Source organism: Lithobates pipiens, unplaced genomic scaffold (genome assembly GCF_037356315.1).
Source record: "Lithobates pipiens isolate NorthernLeopardFrog02 unplaced genomic scaffold, aLitPip1_a1.2 Scaffold_13, whole genome shotgun sequence".
NCBI classification, from domain to species: Eukaryota; Metazoa; Chordata; class Amphibia; order Anura; family Ranidae; genus Lithobates; species Lithobates pipiens.
The window spans coordinates 85,188,535-85,214,008 of NW_027507718.1; the positions used below are offsets into that span (position 1 = coordinate 85,188,535).

Here is a 25,474-nt window from a genome sequence, read left to right on the forward strand (position 1 = left end):
TAACTGAAGGGGGAGGGGACTGACTAGAGGAAGTGATGGCTCGTGGTTGCTAGCTAATAGGAACACACAATCTGTCACTCCTGTCAGAACAGAACAGGAAAGTGTAGGTTTACACACACTCGTCCCTGTTCTGTGTCTCCTGGTCACGATCGCTCGTGGCTGGCGGTCTTCGCGACCATTGGCCATGAGCATTGGCACCGCCGCTGTGCAGCAAGCGTGTGCTTGCTTTCCCGTTCCTGCGAGCCGATGTACAGCGATGGTTCGCGGGATCGGGCCAACCTGCCGCAGTGTAAAACAAGCTGCACAGTGGAGGTAAGTATGAAATGTTTGTTATTAAAAAAACTAAAAAAAATGAGCCTTTACAATCACTTTAATATAATCCATTACTCCGAAAGTTCTGATGTTTGCATGTAAGTTCATGGAAGTGCTTCCCAATTCTAATCCTCAGCAGCTGCCAGCAGTACATGTTTTCTAGACTTTAGGGAGCATTGGTAATTAATATCAACTAGAAGAAACAGGCAAACTATCTAATCTGTGATTCTGAAAAAAAAAAAAAACACTGTTGAGGGCCAAATATAAGTTTTGTGTTTCCCATATTCATCTGACAGCATTCATTCTCTATTCAGTGTTTAATTGGTTGATTTTTTTTCTTTACAGCAAATACTCAGGCATTCCCGTAGTGATTCAGACAAAATTATTTTCCTTATCACCGATGGCTACTCAAATGGTGGGGACCCTAGACCTGTGGCTGCCAGTCTTCGAGAGCTTGGAGTGGAAATCTTCACATTTGGAATATGGCAGGGCAATATCCGGGAGCTGCATGACATGGCATCTCAACCAAAGGAGGAGCATTGTTATCTGTTACATAGTTTCGCTGAATTTGAGGCACTGGCTCGACGTGCATTGCATGAAGGTATATTCTTTATGTGTATTTTTTTATTACAAAAAAATTTTTTGGGAAACATTTATAATACAGTATATTCTTCAAAAAGTCATGTTAACCTAATCTATCCTAATTCCTATTGGGTTGAATTTATAGACATTTAAAAAAAAAAAAAAAAAAAAAAAATGAGAAAAAAACAATATATTGATATGGTGAATTGGGAACTAGTATACTGTAATATTTTGTTGATGAAATATTGTTTATCAAAGACTTTAAAGCAGACCTAGCATCAGACATATTTTGTACACATTAATGCATACAAGTTAAAGTGGTAGTAAAGTTCTAGATAGAAAAAAAAAGTTCTACCTGCAAGCCATAATGTGCTGGTATGCATTGCATACCAGCACATTATAAAAGTTTTACCTTGAAACAAATCTAGCCAGCGGTGCACTGTCACTGCTGACAGGGCCTCCATCTTCACCCAGTCTTCCTTTCCGTGTTTATAGGCTGCAGCCGCTTGACTGGCTGAGCCGTGTTGACGTCACTCCCACGCATGCATACAGGAATCTTGGCCTCAGCGCACAGCTCTGAAGGAACGCCACGTGTATGCCATTCCTTCAGAGCGCATGCGCCGATGATGTCACCGGCTTCTGTTTGCTAGAATATCTTCTAAACAGTGCACATTTAGGAGATATTCATTTTACCAACAGGTAAGCTTTTTTTCTAAGCGTACCTGTAGGTAAAAATAAAAGGAGAGTTTACTTCCACTTTAAAGTGGAGGTAAACCCCATTCATGAAATCTGACCTAAGCATATATATCTGTAGTGTTTACATCTCTCTCTCCAAAGCCCTAAGTGTGGTGTCTTTCTGCTGCTCCGTTGCTCTGTTATCATCAGAGTCACTTCTAACAAGTTCTCCGACACATGAGATAACAGCAGCTGAAAATTTATGTCAGGGAGGGAGCTTAGAGGTAGATTAGGGAGGGGGGGGGGCAGTGTTGCCAACCCCCCAAAGTGAAATGTACAAAAAGCACCAGTTTTTTTTTTTGCTGACCAAAAATCATGACATTTACTGACAGAGCCACCTTTTTTGCTGACACTGCAAATAAGTTCCTAAAATGGCAGTTTTCAGTGAAAAACAGCGCAAATATCAATATTTAAACTATAAATATGTACTGTAGCTAGTGCAATTAGCAATATGTGTATGTTAAACAAAAGTCAAAAAACATATTTCTCCATTTACATGAAGGTGAGATTAATATAACCCAGCCAGGACGGAGAGTGTGTAGGATTCCCCCTTATAGTGCAAGGCAACTCTTACGTAAAGGGGAATGCTGCAAACCATGATCTAAGGGGGAACTCTGATGTAAGGGAGGGCTTTGGTCATGAGAGACCACCTTATATCAGAGTCCACTGCATTCCCCTTTATATCAGAGTTCCCACTTACATCAGGGTCTGCAGCATTGTCCTTCACATCAGGGTCCACCGCAGAGTTCTCCCTTACACTTTAAGGGAAAATCCTGCAGACTGATGTAAAGAGGAATACCGGAACTCTGATGTGGGGGGGGGAGATTCTGGTGACCAGAGATCACCTTCTGCAGAGTGGATGCACTAAGGTATGGGAGGGGGTTACTGATATAAGGGATAACATTTATATCAGTGCCCCCCTACATCATTGTATTCACTCCCCCCTTACATCAGTGACCCCTCACCCCTAAAACTGACCTACCAGTGTTATCACTGACCTCCTCTCAGGTGCAATGTGGAAGGAGGTGGTAAGAGACTGCAGACAAGGTACAGGAGGTGGTCAGAGGATGCGAACAGAGTACAGAAGGTGGTCAGAGGATGCGGACAGCGTACAGGAGGTGGTCAGAGGATGCGAATAGGGTACAGAATGTGGTCAGAGGATGTGGACAGCGTACAGGATGTGGTCAGAGGATGCGAATAGGGTACAGAAGGTGGTCAGAGGATATTGACAGCGTACAGGAGGTGGTCAGAGGATGCCGGTAGGGTACAAGAGGTGGTCAGAGGATGTGGACAGGGTACAGGAGGTGGTCAGAGGATGCAGACAGGGTACAGGATTTGGTCAGAGGATGTAGATAGGCTACAGGAGGTGGTCAGGGTACAGGAGGTGGTCAGGGTACAGGAGGAGGTCAGAGGATGTGGACAGGGTACAGGAGGTGGTCAGAGGATGCAGACAGGGAACAGGATTTGGTCAGAGGATGTAGACAGGCTACAGGAGGTGGTCAGGGTACAGGAGGTGGTCAGAGGATGTGGACAGGGTACAGGAGGTGGTCAGAGGATGTGGACAGGGTACAGGAGGTGGTCAGAGGATGTGGACAGGGTATAGGAGGTGGTCAGAGGATGTGGACAGGGTACAGGAGGTGGTCAGAGGATGTGGACAGGGTACAGGAGATAGCAAGAGAGATTGTAAGCATTGTGATTTTGTACAATCTCACCACTGCCATTCTTGTCTGGTAACTGCTGCCTGTGCTTGTCTGTGGCCATCACATAGATAGCAGCCAGCTAAGCAATGGATGGATGTTGCAGGCCAGGAGTCCGGTGGTGGGACTCACTCTAAGTTCAAATTGGCTTGTATGCATGCACAGCTTCACTCCCCTCACTCACCAAAGGGCTGCAGCCAGGGCTCTGTGCTGGCCAGTGGCACTGGTCAGGGCCTTGTATATCCGTCTGGGCCACGCTGTCCATCATCTCACGGTACTGCTGGTGCTGCTGCCATCAGTCCTTTGGCTCCACTGCCCACTCTGAGGCTCCTCTGTCAGCCCGCTCAGCTCCTGGAATTTCAAAGGCATGCAGCATGACATCATTAGGTGCGGGTGGCCCAGGTGGTGCGGACTCAAGATCGGGTAGTATTGGCTCTGGGATTTCTGGAACTGTGCATATGCAGTTCTCACCCGAGCCTGTCGCAGCCATTTTTGCTACCACTTTTCAGCTCTTATGGGCTTTTACGGGCATTTCCCAGGATCAGCTTCTTCTTCCTGGACTGATATGCTGCTTGAGAAATTACATAATCATGTAAATGATGGTGCCTGTGCACTTCTTGGCTATGTTCACAAATGTCTGACACAGATCCACCATGCCTATAGTATATCTGATTCCATTCAGTTTTCAATATTACTATGCTCCATATACAAACATCAGCTTGAAATATATATATATATATATATATATATATATATATATATATATATATATATATATATATATATATATATATATATATATATATATATATATATATTAAAATTGAGAGCAAGTGGTGGGACTTCGTATGAAGCACACAGCAGCACAAAAGGAAGTCAAGTGACTGGGAAATACTGTTTATTCATGTTGTATAATCTAACATACAACTACATGGGTATATAACCTCCTAAAGCATATGACTATCTTTGTTTCTTCTGGTTACAGATCTACCCTCTGGGAGTTACATTCAAGAGGACATATCTCATTGCTCGTATTTGTGTGATGCTGAAAAAGATTGTTGTGACGTTATGGCAAGTTGTAAGTGTGGTACTCACACTGGCCAATATGAATGCATTTGTGAAAAAGGATACTATGGAAAAGGCTTACAGTATGAATGCACGGGTGAGTACTACATGAAATTACATAAAACTAGACATTATACTGGCAATTCAAATTAAAACTTGTGAATCTTGTGCTTATTACTGTCCCATCTGACATTTTTTTATGTGTAATTCAGCAGCATCTAAAACACTTTACAGAGACATTGCGTTTTATGCATAAAAATTAAAATGCCACTAAAATACAGGTGACTTTTGTAGCCCATTCAGTGTTAAATTTGATTTTCTAACCTCCAGTACACATGACCAAGAAATTGATTGGCTGCTTTGATCAAGTTTTTATATATGAACCCCTCTTTTCTGTCTTGGACAGATTGTGGATGCAAGACCTTTGGTAGTCATTAGTCAGTCTTAATTAGTCATTAGTCAGTCCTAATGCACTTTTACTGGTTAAGTAAACATGCTTGATGATATAGGTGTATTCTTTGTTAAGAGTATTTTTTAGCAGTTCAGAATCTGACATCTAGAAATATATATGTACTCTCAGTATAAGTATTCTCCCTACTCCCACCTCAAAGTCTCCTTGGTGACCTTGAAGCTGCATTTAAACTGCACAAAAAAGTGGCAACCACCCCAACCTATAACTGGCCTATACAGTAAGGTGCTCTAGTAGGAGCATACATAACATTAATATATTAAAGGAGGGAAGGAAACCCACCTTCCTTAAAGGTACAGGGATGCACTTGAAGCCCAGCAAGAGCGCAATGGACGCAAAGGCATCACGTGCGTCTCTGTACCCAATTTAACCAACTGTACAAAAATGTTGCAACCACTCCAACCTATAACTGGCGTATACAGTAAGGTGCACATAGAAGGGCAACACACATCACAAGCAAGCAAAAGATTTCCCAGCACACTTACCAGCCAGCCTGCAACTTACGCATATATTTGCAAATGTGTGCAAACAAACCCCTCTGTTTTAATGTAAACTGTTAAACAGGGCCAATTTGTTTTGTTTTTTTGCAGATTGGTTGGTAAGTGTGCTGGAAAATCTTTTTTGTTTGTGATGCATTTAACCACTTGCTTACTGGGCACTTAAACCCCCCTCCTGTCCAGACCAATTTTCAGCTTTCAGTGCTGTTGTACTTTGAATGACAATTGCGCGGTCATACAACACTGTCTTTTGGTGGTATTTGATCACCTCTGTGGTTCTTATTTTTTGTTAAAAAAATTTAAAAAGACGGAATTTAAAAAAAAAAAAAATTTTTTTTTATATTTTGTTATAAAATTTTGTAAACAGGTAATTTTTCTCCTTCATTGATGTACGCTGATGAGGCAGCAGTGATGGGCACCAATAGGTGGCAGTGATGGGCAGTGATGGGCACTGATTGCTTACACTGATAGGCAGCACTTCTAGGTTGCACTGATTGGCACAACTGATGGGCATTGATAGGTGGCACCTGTGGGCATTGATAGGTGGCACTCATGGGCATTGATAGGTGGCACTGGTGGGCACTATGGGCACAATGGCAGGGGGTACTAAATGGCACAGAGGAGGCAGATGTGCTTCCTTCCTCTTCGGGACCAATGTCCCTTTAACATAAGCCGGTGATTGGCTTTTTTTTCTCCTCACGCTACCAGTGTGGGGAGAAAAAGAAAACGATCACTGAGCTTTTGTTTACATCATGTGATCAGCTGTCATTGACTGACAGCTAATCACATGGTAAGGGCCCGGGACCGGCCCCTTACTAGGATCGGTGATCAGCCGAGTCTCTATGACTCGGTGATCACAGCGTGCTCCCCGTGCGCCCTGCAGGGTGTGCACAGGGAGCGTGCACAAGGGAGGAAATTCTATGACGGCCTCCCGGAAATTGAAGTCTGCGCTGTAGCCGTCATTCGGCTATGGCCCAGACCTCAAGTGGTTAAACGACACTCTTTCATAAGGTTCTTCTCCGCAAGTATGGATGGAATCTGACAGCTATATAGCCCTTCCATCAATTTGCCCATTTGCATTTTTTTTGTACCATAGTATATTAACGTGGATGTGCTTAGTAGCAAGTGTTTCCATGTGCACATTTAGTGTCCAAGCATCACTGGAAATAGGCTGAAGTGTGTTGATCTTCATCTACTGAATTATGGTATAGACATCAGTTTCAGGACTTTGATGAATATTACATCATAGAAGAAGGTCCTGCATGCACAAAAGCACTGGGTATTTTGCACCTACTGCAACAGAAGTAACGTGGCAGCAGGTATTAAATCAATTCCTAGATGTACATGAATGCAAGGTGTCATGTTTGTTTATTACATATGCAGGCTTTGCTTCCTTGCTACATAAAGATTGTGCTTTACTGTTTCTCACACTCTGTTATGATCTTATTATTAATAGCATTTATTTCTTAAATACTGTGCTTGCATGTCCTAATCTTCTTTTTTATAGGTGAATTTTATAAAAAAATATTGTTTTATGAACAAATAGTTTTATGAAAAGTATAAATACACTGGGAAACATCTAAAATTGGGGAAGCCATTTTTAAAGCTGAATGCCAAGCAAACCGTTAAGCACATGTAATATAAATATATGAGAGTGATTTTTACCTGGCAAATAATTTGGATGTGGCTCTATCTACTGAGATCACGCAACTCTACCATAGAGTACAGGCGTGTCTGGCAGGGCAGGAGACCTCATTTTTTATAATCGCGATTTGTATGAAACCACTTAGACACAGCTAAACATCTAGGTGTCAATTCAACAATAGCAACCTCTTCCAGATGCCTTTAGAAATGAGCTCCATATATATTTGGATGCATCTATTTTGATGCTTTTGTGCATAGGGCCTTAAAGCGGTATTAAACCAAAACCAAAAATGTAATATATTGCAACTTACCAATCATTAGATGTAGTGGCTGCATTCATTTTATATTGTAGGCTTCTTTTCCCTCTGTTTTCACTTGGTGATCTGGCCAGTAACACACTTGCTGTGTTAGGGTGCCTACTTTCTGGATGAAGGAGTAACAGATACACCTTTAGACAGCAGCATTGCCACTCTGTAGGGAAAGGGGGATGTTAGATGTACTATCAGATTTAAATACTCTAACAAATTTAAGCCTAAACTCCAGCTAACACTTTATAAGCACATACAGCAACAGTTGTTTTTCCTTTTTGGGATAAATATTTTACATAAATAGATGAAAGCTGACCATTGTACACACCCCTGACAGTGCTAAAGGGTTTGCCTCAATCCTCTAACTGCTTCATCTGCAGGAGAGCTTGTTCTGTTGAAAAACAGACTGCCAGGATCACCTGGTGAAAATAAACAAAAGAAAGCCTAAAAAAAACAAACAAAAAAAAATGCATCAATAACATCTAAGAATTGCTAAGCTGCAATGTACTAAATGTTTGCTTTTGGCTTTAATATCACTTTAAGGTCTGGTCTATCCCCCTGCTTGTAACTTGCACTGCAGCACAACTGGATCCGTGTGCTGATTCACTATGTCCCAGTCTGGGCTCTGCTGTACATAGCCTGCTAGGGACTGACTCCAAGATAAATTCAGATTCCTATACAGGCTGCACTTTAAAAATATATTTCTAAATGCATTACAAAGCTGCATTACTTTGTACCTTTCAATCTGCCTGCAGTGCAACTTTAAAGTGATTGTAAAGCCTTGCTTTTTTTTTTGTTAAAAATAACAAACATGTTATACTTATCTGCTCTAGGCAGTGGATTTGCACAGGGCAGCCCAGAGCCTCCTCTTTTCGGGGTCCCTCTTCGGCTCTCCTGGCCCCTCCCTCCTGATGAGTGCCCCCACAGCAAGCAGCTTGCTATGGGGAACACCCGAGGCGAGCTGTCCTGAATGGATACACAGAGCTGCGGTCCAGCCCTGCCCACTTTATCTTCTCATTGGCTGACTGACTTTGATTGACAATGAGGATGGAAGTCCTGGACCGCCAAGACAATCCTAGAAAATGGCTGGATAGAGAGGGAACCCAGGTAAGTATTAGGGTGCTGATGCACACAGAAGGCTTTTTATCTTAATGCATAGAATGAAAAAAAAAATAACTTTTGTATTTACAACACCTTTAAGTTTAATTGCATCTATGTTTGTAGAAAATATATAGATAGGTTAGTTTTAAAATGTGTACACTATGTTTGATGGGTGCATAGGAAAAATGAGACAGTATTCTCACTAACTGTCAGGGCTGGGCTCAGCCCTTCCTTCTCTGAACTGGCCGCTCAGCTGTCAGATAATTGCCAGCTCCTATCTCTCCACAGTTACTCAGCTGTTGATGATATCCTGCCTACTTGAGCTGTCCAGTCCAGAGGATGTCTGCCTTTGCCTTGGTCAACATCACAGAAACCATCTCTTGCGATCCTGTTCAAGACTTGCTTTGCTGACATCCCTTCTGGCTCCAGATCCTGCTTGCTGTTCAGTTAAATCACCAGTTAAATCACACTTGTTCAATAATAAAAGTAAAAAGTCAAAATATAGCCAAAGTTCCAGAATGGATAGTCAACCAAGCCAGAAGTCAGAGATCAATGTAGCAGAACAGCAAGCAGGATCTGGAGCCAGAAGGGATGTTAGCAAAGAAAGTCTTTAACAGGATCGCAGGAGATAGTTTCTATGAGGTTGACCAAGGTGAAGGCAGAGATCCTCTTGGCTGAACGGCTTAAGTAGGCAGGACTGACGAGCAGGATATCATCAACAGCTAAATAACTGTGGAGAGAGATGGGAACTGGCAATTAGCCGACAGCTGAGCGGCTAGCTCAGAGAAGGAAGGGCTGAAGGTAGGAATGGGCAGGATAACTCAGGGTCCTACCTGTAATTTCCATTCTTGCTTTCATTCGCTACAGCTCAGCTACCCTAATAGCAAAACCATTTCTGGCATCAAATTCCTCTGAATGCCTCTAAAATACAGCCTAAAAAATACAGTCCTCTGTATTTAAAGGCTCCTGGACCAACCTTTTTGAGCCCACTATGGCTTCAGCCCCTTGCCTCCCAATGCTACATGTGAAAAGCTTATTGAGTTTAGTCACAAAAGATTAAATAACATTTAATTAAACGAAGATCTAAGAAAACAGCTAATGACATCCATTCATATTTTCTGTTTTACCCTCCTAAGGTTTTGTAATTCTGGTCAGCCAGTCTTGTGATTGATGTATCTCTAGCGCACTGCACAGCAAGACCAGTGACACATTTATTTCCTCTTTCTGTGAATATGCTTTGTATTTCCCGGTGTCACTGCTCTGCCTTTGTCATTGGCCAATGAACCATCATTATTAGCTCTGTCCAGTGAGCAGGGAGGTGATCCAGTAAATCTGGTGCAGGTAACAGTATTTTAAAAACCAGAAAGAAGCAGTGATAGTCCTGACTAGCTGCCATGATTACTCAACCTTTGGCAGGTAAAACAGTCAACTCATATGTACAGTATTTGAACTATGTATTTAGCTGTTGCCTGGAGTTCGACTTTAACAGTAATATTGCGTGGGCTTTGTGAATTTAGCACCATTATAGTGATTTCTTTATAGCATGAAACATTCTTTGATTAGCTTTACTTGTTGCCTAGATTCCGCTTCGTGTGAACCTGAACAAATTGTGTTTCCTTTGGCATGAAAACATAATATTCTGTGCTCAGGGCTTGCTAGATTGATATGACTTATTTTAGTTAGAAAACCACTTCCTTTTGGAATCTGATTCAAATACTTTTTTGAAACCAAGACTTATACAATTACTCAACTTGACTAAGACATTTTCAAGTGGAACAAAAATGAAACTTTTGGGGCCCTCCAGGAGCTCTTTCCATAATTTTCAATTATTCACAGGATATTTGCAAATTATGAGAAAAAGTGGGAAAATAGCACTCGGCCCATAGGGTTATCCAACTGGTATTGCTATCTTAAAGGGTTGATGTTGATATAAATGATCTGGTTCCCAGTCAGGCAGCTTTTACACCCCAGAGGATCCCCATAGTCTCATTGGCTTGTAGTGTAATGTAACACAAATGTAAATTGAAGCTCCATGCCATTGCTGACAAAGCCTTTGTTTGCAATCACGCTCGAAAAATTCATAATATATAAGGTCCAGTTCACTTCTAGTCTATTCAATTTTTTTTATTTAAGCTCTGATGAAGGTGCTCTTTGCCCCCCGCCCCCAAAAATGCATTGGCTACTTTTTGGATTGTCCCTCTGACTGTTATTGGAATAAAGGTGTATCTGGACCTTAGCAGTGATGTGGTGCTTCAGTTCCTGTTTTTGTTATATTTGCACATTATGACAGACTGCTCTGTGATTTTGTACTCCCTCAAAGTGATTTCTCAACAACATAAAACCCAGAGACATGGATAGATGGGTGAGTTTGCTTCCAATAGTGTTTTCAGTTTGTAGTGCTCAGATACAATTTAGGTCTGCTTTAAGTGCAATACCTTTTAATATGTTAGTTTTTGTTTTGTTTTTAAAAGATTTTTGTTGCGCACTTAAGTATTTTACAGACAATACATCTGACATGGGTTACATCCAAAACAATGGAGAGAAAAAAAACACAAAAAGATACATTAAGAATAGTAACATCGTACATATTAACCATGGCATATCCGAACCAAATATGTTTCCAACCCTGCCATTCCCCCAGATATGCGCTTTCCATTTTTTTTAACCTAAAACTAGTTGAATACCCCAGGAAAAAGAAACTCCCAGCCCAAGGGATGTCCGCCTTCAGTGTCACTTTAGATAGAATGTGTCATGGTTATGCAGTGATCTTCCTGTGTTTGCTTACCTTCCCTCATGTCTTCAGACTAAGAGGTCAGCCACTTCCACCTGGTGGTTTTTATAACCTCTCCTCTAAGCATGGCTCCACCCCAGGCCCTATCAGGGAGCCCTATATTAACCTGTGCACTGCAGGCCATCAGTGCTGATCAACCATTGTGTATTCCTTTGTGTGTTAGCTTCCTGTTTCCTGCCGTGTGCTCTGCTTCTGTTTTCCGTTACCAACTTTGGCGTGTCTTGACTATCCCTGTTTGCCTGTGATCCTGACCTTTTGGCGTGTACCCAACTATTCTTGTCTGCTTGTGGCCCCGACCTTGGCTTTGTCCCTCACCATCCCTATCCTCCTGTTGCCTACTGTGGGTGTGAGCTGGGGGACCCTGGGGGTCGCGACCTGGAGCCAGTTGCAGCCAAGTCCATCCTCACCACTAGAGGCGCTGCTGGCTGTTAGACTCCGCTCCCCAGGGAATCTTACGCTCTAAGCCCAGTGGGATCTGTCCCCCGTCTGCAGCAGTCAGCCGTAGGGTCCACAACCTTGCGGTGCACTCCTGATCCCTACGGTGTGCACCTGTCACCTCGCCTCAAGGTGACCTGACAGAATGAAAATAGCCCACCTCTGCTCATACTAGAAAAACACTTTCTTCCCTCTGTCTAAGTTTCAAGAAGGATTAAATCTACGCAATAAAGCGCCCTATTCTCCCTCATCCTCCAATGTATTTTCGGAGTCATCCCATCTAAACCATACTTTCCCTACATTTCTCGGGGGCTCCCCTAGCCTCATAGGTCATTCTATACATCAACACATCTGCATTTATTATTTTTTTCCACATCCCCGGCGTCAACTGCTCATCGTGTATCCATCTACTGGCAATGAGTTTCCTTACCCCAAAAAATAGGACCCTAAGAAATAGTTTTGTGTGGGGCCTTCAGCTCTTCTTCCTCGAAGATTCCTAGGAGACATCTCAGAGGAGAACAAATGTTGGGGAGATCAAAATGATCCAAAATAAACTCAGTCACCTGGGACATTAATGGCTGCACTTTTTCACATTCCCATACCATATATAGGAAAGTACCCTCCGCCCCCTTGCATTCATGGCAAGAAGCCGAGTCCCTCCTCTGCATTCGATAAAGTCTAGCTGGTGTATAATATTGTTGATGTAAGTAGCGGAACTGGATCATTTTGTCAGTGGAGGAGACAACAGATCCCAAGTACGTGTCAAGTACCTCAGCCACATTCCTTCCGAGAGCTCGGGGGACAAGCTTCACCCACCTCTCCATGGGTCTAGAAGCTGTAACCGTCACTCCCGGGCCCACTGACACATAATACCTGGAAATTTGCTTAGCTGGATCCGGATCAGTTGGAACCTTCTCCAGCTCTGTATTCTGTACTACAACCTCCCCCTTCCCAAACTGTGTGGTCGCTGCATGCCGCAGCTGCGCATAGCGGAAGACCCAGGTCTTAGACACTCCAAATTGTTCTCTTAATTGATCAAAGGTACAAAGATGGTTGTCTTGGTAGACTTGGTGCAGATACTTTATACAATATTTAGTCCAGGTGCTATGCCCATCAGTTATTTTAAGGAATTCCTCTAGGGTTTTATTATACCACAGGGGGCTATTAGGGAACAACCACAAAGGGTTGTCTTTCCTCCATTAAGAGCATATGTGGAACACCTTTCCAGGAAGTACCATGACCATACCCATCTTCCTCCCTGGGATCCCCTTCCTATATAGCACATTTTGCAGGGTTTCCTATGAGGTGGCAATTGCCGCCTCCAACAGGGTAGTAGCATTGGGTGGTGTTGGAAAAAGTCGCCAATGCAAAAAGATAAGCTGAGAGTCCATAAAGCAGGACCTCAAATCAGGTAGGGCCATTCCACCCATCCTAACTGGCATCTTCAGAACTTCCAATGATACCCTGGGCGCCCTAGAGCCCCACAGAAAACCGACAATAATGGAGTCAAATTGCTTAAAAACTTTAATGGTTACAAAGACTGGTGAGTTTGAGAGAATGTACAGGAACTTAGGAAGAAAAATCATCTTAAACAGATTTATCCGTCCCATCAAGGTAATCAGCAAATTCTGCCACCTCTGTGCCTTCTCTCTAAAGTTCGGCGTTACTGGTGCCAGGTTTATTTCAAGGAATTTAGACATAGGGAGCTGTACCTCAACCCCCAAATACCTAAAAGAGGTGGACAAAGGAATGGGGCAATCTGACGAGACCGCCACAGCTTCATCAATAGGGAAGAGGGAGGATTTAGTCCAATTATATTTGAAAATCTGGAGTAATCCCCAAACTCCTGAATCAATCAAAAAGCCTCCAACAGCGAGGGCCCTGGGTTCTGCAGGTATAAAAGCATATCGTCTGCATATAACAACACTCTCTCAAATTTCCCAAGTCACAGTCCTGTCAGATCTGGAGTAGTCCTCAACCTAACTGCTAGAGGCTCTATAGCCAGGGCAAACATGAGGGGTGAAAGTGGGCACCCCTGCCTGGTGCCCTGAAATATAGGAAATGCATCTGAAACAATGCCATTAACCCTCAGTCTAACGGATCCGTACACAGAAGCCGCACCCAAGAGATAAAGACAGGGCCAAATCCTTAAGACTCTAGAAGGTGGAACAAAAATGGCCACTTGACAGAGTCAAAGGACTTTTTTGTATCCACGGAGGCCACTATTCTAGTCCCAGAGTTGTCATGAGTAGTCTGGAGGTTTACAAAGAGTCTCCTAATGTTCATCTGAGCATATCTGCCTTGGATAAAATCTGTTTGATCAAGATTTTTTGCCAGAATTTTTGTGTCAACATTCATCAGCGAGATCGGACGATAGGAGTCACATTCTCGAGGGGCTTTACCCCCTTTAGGGATCAGGACAAGCAAAGCTTCCCTCCTTGAAGGGGGAAGTCTACCGTCCGACCTGGCTGCATTGAATACTTTCAGGCCGCGTACACACGCGCGGACTGTTCACCCAACCTTGTTTGTCAAACAGTTTCGGCAAACAGTCCGCTCAAAATTTGCATGAGCGGACTTGCCCACACACGAGCGGACTGTTTCAGCGAACTGTTTGCCAAACAGTTCGCTCAACTTTTGAAATGAACGGACTCGCCCACGTAAGGCGGAGGCAAGTCCGCCCATTTCGAGCGCGTGTGCAGGTAGGCGGGGCCCGCGACGGAGACGTCGCGGGCTCCGCCGCCTGGAATGGACTTAAAGGGGAACCCCAACGCCGAAAAAAATCGGCGTGGGGGTCCCCCCAAAGTCCACAACAGACCCTTGTCCGAGCACGCTACCCGGCCGGCCAGGAAAGGGGGGCGAGCGAGCGTGCCCCCCCTCCTGAGCCGTACCAGGCCGCGTGCCCTCAACATGGGGGGTGCCTTGGGGAAGGGGGGGGCGCGCGGCCCCCCCACCCCAAAGCACCTTGTCCCCATGTTGATGAGGACAAGGGCCTCTTCCCGACAACCCTGGCCGTTGGTTGTCGGGGTCTGCGGGCGGGGGGCTTATCGGAATCCGGGAGCCCCCTTTAAGAAGGGGGCCCCCGGATACCGGCCCCCCACCCTATGTGAATGAGTATGGGGTACAATGTACCCCTACCCATTCACCTGTAAAATAAAAGTACCCAAAAAAAAAACACAACACACGAGAAAAAATATTTTATTGCACAGCTCCGGGGGTCTTCGGGGGTCTTCTCGCCGGACTCCTCCGCTATCTTCTTGTAGCTCTTTTACTAGCGGAGGAGTCCGGCTTTCTTCCTCCCCGCCGCCGGCCTCTTCTCCCGACTTCGGGGGTCTTGTCCCCCTCTTCGGTTCTTCTGCCGGGCCACCGCGCCTTCTTGTAGCTCTTTTACAGGCGGTGGCACGGTCTTCTGTCGCCGCCGCCTTCCGTTCTTCTGCCGGGCCACCGCGCCTTCTTATAGCTCTTTTGCAGGCGGTGGCCCGGTCTTCTGTCGCCGCTGTCGCCGTCGCTGCCTTCCGTTCTTCTTCTTGTTCTTCTTCTTCTCCAGGAGATGTTGACACGTCGCTCTCTCCGGCCGGAATGCCAGAGCCGCCCTGCGCTGCCACTTATATAGTGACAATGGGGCGGTGTCACATGGTATATGTCACATGGGTTGGTCACATGGGTTGATGTCACATGGTGACCCCCGCCCCCTTACGATGTCATAGTCCCCATGTGACATCAACCCATGTGACCAACCCATGTGACATATACCATGTGACACCGCCCCATTGTCACTATATAAGTGGCAGCGCAGGGCGGCTCTGGCATTCCGGCCGGAGAGAGCGTCGTGTCAACATCTCCTGGAGAAGAAGAAGAACAAGAAGAAGAAGAAGAACGGAAGGCGGCGACGGCGACAGCGGCGACAGAAGACCGGGCCACCACCTGCAAAAGAGCTATAAGAAGGCGCGGTGGCCCGGCAGAAGAACGGAAGGCGGCGGCGACAGAAGACCGGGCCACCGCCTGTAAAAGAGCTACAAGAAGGCGCGGTGGCCCGGCAGAAGAACTGAAGAGGGGGACAAGACCCCCGAAGTCGGGAGAAGAGGCCGGCGGCGGGGAGGAAGAAAGCCGGACTCCTCCGCTAGTAAAAGAGCTACAAGAAGATAGCGGAGGAGTCCGGCGAGAAGACCCCCGAAGACGGAAGACCCCCGGAGCTGTGCAATAAAATATTTTTTCTCGTGTGTTGTGTTTTTTTTTTGGGTACTTTTATTTTACAGGTGAATGGGTAGGGGTACATTGTACCCCATACTCATTCACATAGGGTGGGGGGCCGGTATCCGGGGGCCCCCTTCTTAAAGGGGGCTCCCGGATTCCGATAAGCCCCCCGCCCGCAGACCCCGACAACCAACGGCCAGGGTTGTCGGGAAGAGGCCCTTGTCCTCATCAACATGGGGACAAGGTGCTTTGGGGTGGGGGGGCCGCGCGGCCCCCCCTTCCCCAAGGCACCCCCCATGTTGAGGGCACGCGGCCTGGTACGGCTCAGGAGGGGGGGCGCGCTCGCTCGCCCCCCTTTCCTGGCCGGCCGGGTAGCGTGCTCGGACAAGGGTCTGTTGTGGACTTTGGGGGGACCCCCACGCCGATTTTTTCCGGCGTTGGGGTTCCCCTTTAAGTCCATTCCAGGCGGTGGAGCCCGCGACGTCTCCGTCGCGGGCCCCGCCTACCTGCACACGCGCTCGTAATGAGCAGACTTCCCTCCGAGCGGGAACAGTTTGCTCATTTCGAAAGTAGCCTACACACGGGCGGACTGTTCGCTCAAACAAGGTTTCAGCGGACAGTTTTTCGGAATTTCCGAAAGACTTTGTCCGTCAAACTGTCCGCTGAAACTGTCCGCTGAAAGCCCACACACGAGCGGACTGTCCGCCCAAACACTGTTCAGCGGACAAAGTTGGGCGAACAGTCCGCCCGTGTGTACGCGGCCTCAGTAGTCGTGGGGCAAAATCAAACCTAAAAGTGTTGTACCATTCCGAAGGGAGGCCATCTAAACCAGGAGATTTTCTAGGGGGAAAAGAGGCAATCGCCTTTTCCGCCTCCTCCACCGTGATACCTGTTTCCAAAGCATTACTGTCCTCCTCTGACAATCTAGGTAAATCGATTTTATTATGTTAGTTTAATGGTGATTTTAACCTGACTGCAATTCACATATGAGGATGTTAGTGGAAATGGAACACTGATTGCCATAGTTGGAATAACACATTCTAAATAACATTTTTTTTTCAAAGTTATTTTTACAGAATGATACAATTTAAACGATTCTGAACATTATAACATTAACTGTGCATTACACAAAATAAAATAATCTGGGGTATCATGCAAAGGACCATCTGCTAACAAACAAAACTGCTGTATAATTTTGCATTACAAAGATTTTTATTGAGTTTTGCAATGTAAAATTTCAAAATGTATAAAAGTAATTCACAAATAAAATGACAGGCATAGATCGCAGGATTACAGCATTTAATACAAAGACATGAGATCAAGTCCAAATGGTTACATAACTATACTCAACTCTCTTCTCCAACCGAGGGCAAGTTCAAAAAGTATGCAAACTCAAAACTGACATGGAAAAGGGTGCCTGGCTCTTTACAGCCTCAAAAAAAAAAGGGGACGAGGCAGAGGAGACAAACACCGCCACCCATACCGGGCTCATGTACCATCATTCCTGGAACATTTTTTGAAGAGCTCAGCCATGTCTGGTTCCAGGTGGCCTGATCCAAAATGTTTTGCCCAAGTCAGTTTCCCACTTAGAAACATAAGAGAGCTTACAAGACCTCAGGGCATCCGTAAGCAAACCTTAGAGGTACGAGACCAGCCCCTTTAATGAGTAATCCTTTTGGCACCTGTTCTCAGAAGAAGTCAAGTGCTTGGGGGAGTCCACCTGGAATTTAAGGAGGAAGTATATATGATCCCTTAATTGAGTGTATCGAAAAATTTAAACAGTGGGAATTGCCAGTGCTCCCGCTAATAATAAATTGTACACCATCCAATGACAGAAGTTTCTAAATATATATGGTTCCTCTTGCACACCACTAGTGGAAAGCTTCTGGGTTATGGGCAGGGGGAAATCGGGGGGGGGGGGGGGGGGGGCGTCAAGACCACTGGATAAGGGCAGATGGGGAGAGATCAGCCTAGCTGAATATTTTGCTGTATATTTTTGAGTAGCTAATTGACCTTGCACTGGGGAGTCTTTAGATTATGTTTCTTTTTGTTAACCACTTAAGGACAGCCTCACGCCGATGTATGTCCTGAGCTCTGTGACCGTGGCCGCTGGTGTCCCGCGATCGGGTCACATAGCTGAAGAATGAAGAGAGGTCGTGTGGCTGTCACTGATCGTCTGTTCCCTGATATAGGAAAGGACGATCAGTGACGTCACATGCCAGGCCATGCACCCCTACAATAAAAAAAAACACATAACGTCATACAAAACTCATAAATAGCACTGATTGCTGTATAAATGACAACGGCCCCAAACAATGTGTCAAAAATGTCCAATGTGTCCGCCATAATGTCGCAGTCACAATAAAAATCGCTGATCGTCGCCCTTACTAGTAAAAAAAAAAAATATTAATAAAAATGCAATAAAACGATCCCCTATTTTGTAAACGCTATAAGTTTTGCGCAAACCAATCAATAATCGCTAATTGCGATTTTTTTAACAAAAATATGTAGAAGAATACGTATCGGCCTAAACTGAGGACAACATTTTTTTTTTATATATTTTTGGGGGATCTTTATTATAAAATATTGAATTTTTTTCAAAATTGTCACTTTATTTTTGTTTATAGCACAAAAAATAAAAACCACAGAGGTGATCAAATCCCGTCAAAAGAAAGCTCTATTTGTGGGAAAAAAAGAACGCCAATTTTGTTTGGGAGCCACGTCGCACGACCACGCAATTGTCAGTTAAAGCGACACAGTGCTTTGGCTGCAAATTGGTCCGGGGCTTAAGTGGTTAAAGTACAAGTATTTTGTAACATAGATACCCCATACTTTTATATATATATATTTTTTTACACTCCCTAATGTTTAAAAAAACAATTATTAAATGTAAGGAATGTGTAGAATGCAGTACTAAGTTATCGCTGATACTGGAATACAGGCTAAACAATAAAGGAAATATATAAGTGACAATTGTAACAAACACCACTTTTGGTGTTTCTTCATTTTACGCCACCTGCATTGTCCATACAAAAGATATCAGGGAGCGTTGTCCTCTTTTTATATATTCCATTGGATCTACAGAATGGAAAGGTTTAACACATGTTTTTTATTACTTGTTGTAATGAATACCAGATGTTTTGGTTTTCTTATCTTAAGGTGAACTAATACTGACATATCATTTGTGAGTACATGCTACATTTTTTACTTTTGTACCGACCACAAAGAAAACAGATAAGAGCTATTCACCTCAGCACAAAAGTTCTTAATTGAGTTTTCTGTGGTATGGTATTATCACTTCTTTTTTTATTTAAATCTCAGCTGTTTGCTTAAAGTGATAAATTAAATGCTCAGTAAAAATAAAAAGCAGTAAAGAAGAAAAAGAAAACTTAGGCAGGCCATACTCAGTTTGAATCCTGCTGAATCGGCCGAGATTTGGACCATGTATCGGCAGGCTAAATGTAGCAAGTAGATTGATTGATCAACTTGGGTACAACCAGCATGACAGGTTTTACATGCAATTATTGGTAATGGCCGCTATAGCCGCTAGCAATAATCACTGTCTTCTCCTAGGGGGGATGGCTGCCCCCGCCCTCCCCAACCCCCGCTGGGAGAAGACAACGGCCTGGCAGGAGAGACCTCTGCATCAACACTTTCTGTGTTGATGGGACAATCAAGCAAATTTCTCCCTGTGTAAGGCCACCCTTTGGACCACCTAGGTGCTGGTTATGTCACTTTCTTGTGTCATCCAAGAAAAGCATGGTGCTGAAGCCCATTCTCATGAGATGAGAATCTAAAGCCTGGTACACACTATGAGGTGGTATGAAAAAAAACGGAGGAGCTCAGGAGGAGCTCGCTGTACTATCAATATGATGTTGTTACACCCATCTCCCAGATCTTCCAGACTGACCTCCCCCCCCCCATCAAAACACACCGATTGCAGCCAATGGTTGTGAGCGATGATCGAATGCCAATTGGCTGCTAGTTTTTCAGGATGTCCGTTTGACAGAAGCCAGATGTTAGTCCGGCTTCTGTCGGACAGGCTACTGTACACACTGGCTGTATGTCGGCTGGTTTCTTTTGAACCGGCTGATATTCAGCCCATGTGTACCAGCCTTAAGAGGTGTCACTGGCACCTAGGCAAGCAGACCAGATGCTGAGGTCTAAGGTAAGTTAAATAGCAGGACCTTGCATGTAATGCAAAATCCACTTTACAAGAAACCCAGTATGGGAGAAATGCAGTGACTGCCGTTGCTTACCTGGAACAAGTATGCCGGTCTGATGTTCCAGCTGATTTTTATTGATACGTGCTTGTTCCGCTGGTTGACACATGAAGCATTGAAGGAGATCAGCAATAGCAGCCCTCTATTATTCTCATTAAATGTATTAATGATGATTCCATATATACTTTTGTGGTTATAGTCTGTATGCTGTGTAGGGAAATACTATAAAGAGGTCCAAGATGCATTAAAGAGACTAAGACAAGCCATACACAGAGCAAATTTCTTTCCTCCAACCAGACAGTGTTGATGTGTGGGAATCCCTCCTGCCGGGCCATAGTCTTCTCCACAACAGATCCATGCGCTCCACTACTCACACCTGCAATACCATTCAATGTGCGGCTCCTCACCGATGCCGGGTATGTGGTATTGCCGGTGTGAGTATCGAAGCACATGGATCTGTTTTCACCATACTATTCCCTGTATAAGAGGAGCTGCTGGGACGTCTCTGATCGCTACCAAGTAACCTATGGCCATGATCAGGAAGGAAGTTTCATGTGATAATATGATTGTATCAGGCTGATTTTCCTTACTTGCTCTGGTGAGTGCATAGTGGTGGTAGAATTAGTGCACTGATACACGTGTGACATCATCATTGCATTAAGAAGAACTTTCAGTGATATTTATATTGGAATCATTCTTATTTTGGACACTTGGATATATAAATGTTTTCGTATATGAATTTTACATTTTTTTATTTTTATATTTATAATATACTTTACACTACTAGCACTTTATTCATTTATTATATGGACTATTTTTACAACGTTGCACTATTTATGAACTTTAGTATAAAAAAATAACCTGATTATTATTATTTTTATACATGATTTATATAGCGCCAACAGTTTGCGCAGCGCTTGGCAACATGAGGGCAGACAGTACATTCTCTTGATTGCAGTAATGTGAAGTTTACCCAACATGCTCTGAATAGCAGATATACATGTTAGATAAAGTAAGGGTTTAGATTTCTAAGCCCAAACTGGATTTTGGGGAATACAAACAATAGTTTCTGGCCCTTACTGTTGGATAAATGTTTAGTCTGTCATTTTTTTTTTTTTTTTGACCTTTCATTAATATCAGCTATGGCTTGTTTACAGGATATAAAATTATAGATGTAAGTTTTTTTTTTGTTTTTTTTAAAGTATGGAAAGAAAAAGATATCTATCAGTAGCAAGCAATTCTTTACAATTAGTGGAGAGATTGCAACAAAATTGATCTGGCTGCAAAATGACCAATTTTGCCTTTGGTGAAATGATGCCAAAGTCGAATCTCTTGGACCTCATTCACACAGCCGCAGAGGACCGTACACTGCCAGGAATTAGCGTGTTTGTTACGGCTAGGTATCACAGGTGTTAGTATTCAGCCACGGTCAGCAGACTGTACAAATCAATGATAAGCTGACAGATGCCATGGCTGTATGCATGAAACTGCACATACAAATAAAGCTTAACTCCAGGTCCCAAAGAAAAACTAAACTAGAACTTACAAAAAGGTGGTTCAAAGTCTCCAGCATTAGGAAACTGAATTTGTATATAAAGGGGAATCTGAACGAAAACACAAAAAAAAAAAAATCATTTTCTTGGGAAATCCATTTCCAAAGAAGCAACATCACTCACAAAATACAAAATGTTATAAATACAACGTAATCAGTCCTTCTGTCATTAATCACTCCTGTTAAAGAACATATCACATTTAGTTCCTGAGAAATAGTCAAAAGATGATGAAACGTAAGTCAAGGATTGCTAAGGATATGAATGCATATTGGGAAATCCCCGTGCATGTTATATTCAGATTGTTTGCATGTTCTAATGTCAGAACTTCAACATATCTTGAGTAACTCAAAGCAGTATGTTTAACTGTATATCCACAAAAACATGTTGTGGTTATTGGCATCTGTTTTTGTTTTTTCCTTTTTCTCTTCTTGGTTAGTGAACTGGAACACAGTTGGTTGTGTGGATAATTGAGTCTGTTAGACAGGTTCTTTTTATGTACTGATGTAACCATACAACCAAGCAATTTCACGCAGTTTGGAATGTCCCGAATCACATGTAATTATGTGAATCTGCGATTACAGATGATTACAGGTGGTTACTGTGACATACTGAAGCAAAGCATGATCCCCTCTCTTTGGAGACTGGGCCACAGGGCAATATTCCAACATGATAACGACCCCAAACACACCACCAATACGATCACTGCCTTGCTAAAGAAGCTGAGGGCAAAGGTGATGGACTGGCCAAGCATGTCTCCAGACCTAAACCCTATTGAGCATCTGTGGGGCATCCTCAAACAGAAGGTGGAGGAACGCAAGTGGAGTGGAATAGGACTCCAGTGGCAACCTGTGAAGCTCTGGTGACCAAGAGGGTTGAATAAAAAATGTGTAAATAATTAAATCTTTAAATATTGTTAAGGGGTGGATCCTGAGATGGCTGCTTACCGCTGTCTTCCAGAAAACACCCTTATCCCATTTTCCCTTTCTAAATTTTAATCCCAAGTGCTCTTATCCTATGACAAGCCTTAGGCCGCGTACACACGGGCGGATTGTCTGCCCAACTAAGTTCGTCAGACAATCCGACAGACAGTCCGTCCAACATTTGAATGAACGGACTTGACCACACACGATGAACAGACAGTCCGCTGAAAGCTTGCGCGATGACGTGTACAGCACATACGACGGGACTAGAAATTCGACGTCCAATACACTGCAATGCAACCTTCGGCCGTGCAAATCCTTTCTGAGCATGCGCCATACTTAGTCCGTCCAACTTGCCTACACACGAGCGGACTGTCCGCTGAAACCAAGTTTGGACGGACAAAACCAAGTTTGGACGGACAAAATTACGGAAATTCCGAAAGACTTAGTCCGCCAGACTGTCCGCTGAAAAAGTCCGCTGAAGCCCACACACGAGCGGATTGTCCGCTGAAACACGGTTCAGCGGACTAAGTTGGACAGACAATCCGCCCGTGTGTACGCGGCCTTAGACTCCATACACACTATTAGATTTTCTGCAGATTTTTGGCTTTAGATTTACCAAAACCATAGAATATGAAGTCAAACTTTAAGAGTTTCAATTTGTAGGCAATCAGGGAGGCCCTTGCACTACATGGTTTTGGTAAATCTGAAGACAAAAATCTGCAGAAAATCTAATATATTTGTATGGGGCTATAGAATCAGTCTTTTGCAGTCTACTGTACAGTCTGTATGGCAGAGGGATTAGTGAATGAGTCAGGTGTGCTGCAGTGCAAGGAGCCACTCTGACAGGAGGTGAGAGCAGATTGACAGGTCAATGAGCTCATCATCAAGCTGCTTCATTCATTGTCCAGTCGCAGGACTGTGATGTGTGGCCGAGCTTTGTAAATCTCGGTAGTGGATGTATAGAAATACAAATCCTAGGCCGGTTAAACAGATCTCACATGTGCGTCTAAGCTGTGTATTTAACTGGTTTGCCTGGAGCTTGGCTTTAATGGATGGTGCCCTGTTTGTTCATTTATTCTGCTACTAAACAGCTGCATTTATTTAGCATAACTCGCAGCATTTCCAAACTGAACTCATGTTACGAATTTCCTAAATATTTTAGCTTATTTTCAGAATGTCCTCCCATTGTACCCTGGCAGTTGTGTAATAAAAATCCTTTTATAGCTGTTAGATGCTTCCCTTGGTTACTGGCAGTACTGGAACCAACTGCCGTCTGAGAAGTGTGTCCAGAACACTTTGTTATGTAAGAATCCACAATACTATTTTCCACCTGATCTCTTTGCATTCTGCGATAAATAAGGGCCATGCAACAAACGTATTGAAGTCATTAATGTCATTATCTTGTTGAGCAATAGTGCAAACAGTCATGCATATTCCTGTCAATGTTTTTTGTCTGCCTGAGTGAGGTCAACAATTCCTCCCAAAAATCATAACTGATAACCATGATACTGCAATGCTTTGCAGAGCAAGAATGTACCGCTCGACAAACAGAAACAATTTTATGCCAGCACAGAAGAGAAATGACTTGCTTTCCTAGAAAGGGGCAGGAAACAAAATATATTCTAACCTAAAAAATCTCTCCATAGACGACTCAAATTCAGCAGGGATTGGCTGAAATATGAACCATGGGGGCCCTGCAAGCACCTCTTGACTTGACAAAAGTTGATTTAAAGTGTGTGTAAACTCCATACATGATTTTTACCTATAGGTAAGCCTGTAATAAGGATTACCTATAGCTGCTGTTAAAGAGGAAGTAAACCCTCTCTAATGCCGCGTACACACGAGCGGACTGTATGGCGTACTTAGTTCGTCATACAATCCGACGGACAGTCCGTCGTACTTTCCACTGAACGGACTTGACCACACACGGATGCACAAACAGTCCGTCGAAAGCTTGCGCGATGACGTGTACAGCACGTACGACGGGACTAGAAATAGGAAGTCCAAGACACAGCAAAGCACCCTTCCGCCGTGTAAATCCTTTCTGGGCATGCGCCATTCTTAGTCCGTCGAACTAGCATACTGACGACCGTATTGTCCGCTAAAACCAAAGTACGACGGACAGAATTTCAAAAAAACAAAATTCTTAGTACGCCGGACTGCACGCTGAAAAAGTCCGCTGAAGCCCACACACGAGCGGATTGTCCGCTGAAATGTGTTTCGACGGACTAAGTACGCCATACAGTCCACTCGTGTGTACGCGGCATTATAAAAAAAAAAAAACACCCTGCAGGACAAAGACATAATGAGCTAATATGCTTTACTTACCTGAGATCGAAGCAACCCTCGTCCATCTCCTCCGTCGCCGGCATTATACCTGGAGTGACATCTGGGTATCGCTGCACCAGCACTGTGACTGGCTGGAGCAGCGATGATGTCACTCCGGCGCATGCACGCCGGAGCCATCAGTGATCATATGATTGCCTTCACTAACAGCACACCTTCACTAACGGCATGCGCCGTAGACATCGGTGCCTGTTTTTAGGAAAATATCTCCTTAACCGTATAGGTTAAGGAGATATTTCTTGCACCTACAGGTAAGCCTTAATCTAGGCTTACCTGTAGGTTAAAGTGGTCTGTAAGGGTTTACAACCACTTTAATATCTCCTAAACATGTATTGTTAAGGAGATATTTACTGCAGATGCAGATGCAACTGGCGATGTCGCTCTGAACAGAGGAGTGTCTAGTGAAAATGACGACTATGGCAAGCTTAGAAACTGTGCCCATGTGAAAACATTTGAAACCCATCTTTCAGATAACCTTAACAGAAATAAACAGCTAACAAAACTACAAGTCAAACTCTTTAATCTTCCAATTAACAAATTATGGATTCACACTAAATAAAAATTACAACTGCACCTTCCTTGCTTTCACTGATGCAAACTGG

General features: G+C 43.9%; 1 protein-coding gene and 1 long non-coding RNA gene across 2 annotated transcripts in view; one reads left to right on the forward strand and one right to left on the reverse strand.

Moving 5' to 3' along the window:
- SVEP1 (sushi, von Willebrand factor type A, EGF and pentraxin domain containing 1) overlaps positions 1-25,474 on the forward strand; it is a 481,292-nt gene that overhangs the window by 137,812 nt on the left and 318,006 nt on the right. Inside the window, exons 2-3 of the mRNA XM_077475265.1 lie at positions 658-913; positions 4,312-4,488. Of these exons, the coding sequence (XP_077331391.1) occupies positions 658-913; positions 4,312-4,488 (433 nt within the window). The remainder of the gene's footprint in view (positions 1-657; positions 914-4,311; positions 4,489-25,474) is intronic.
- LOC143974150 (uncharacterized) overlaps positions 1-25,474 on the reverse strand; it is a 97,207-nt gene that overhangs the window by 15,099 nt on the left and 56,634 nt on the right. Inside the window, exon 2 of the long non-coding RNA XR_013272175.1 lies at positions 7,313-7,472. This is a non-coding gene — a long non-coding RNA (uncharacterized LOC143974150). The remainder of the gene's footprint in view (positions 1-7,312; positions 7,473-25,474) is intronic.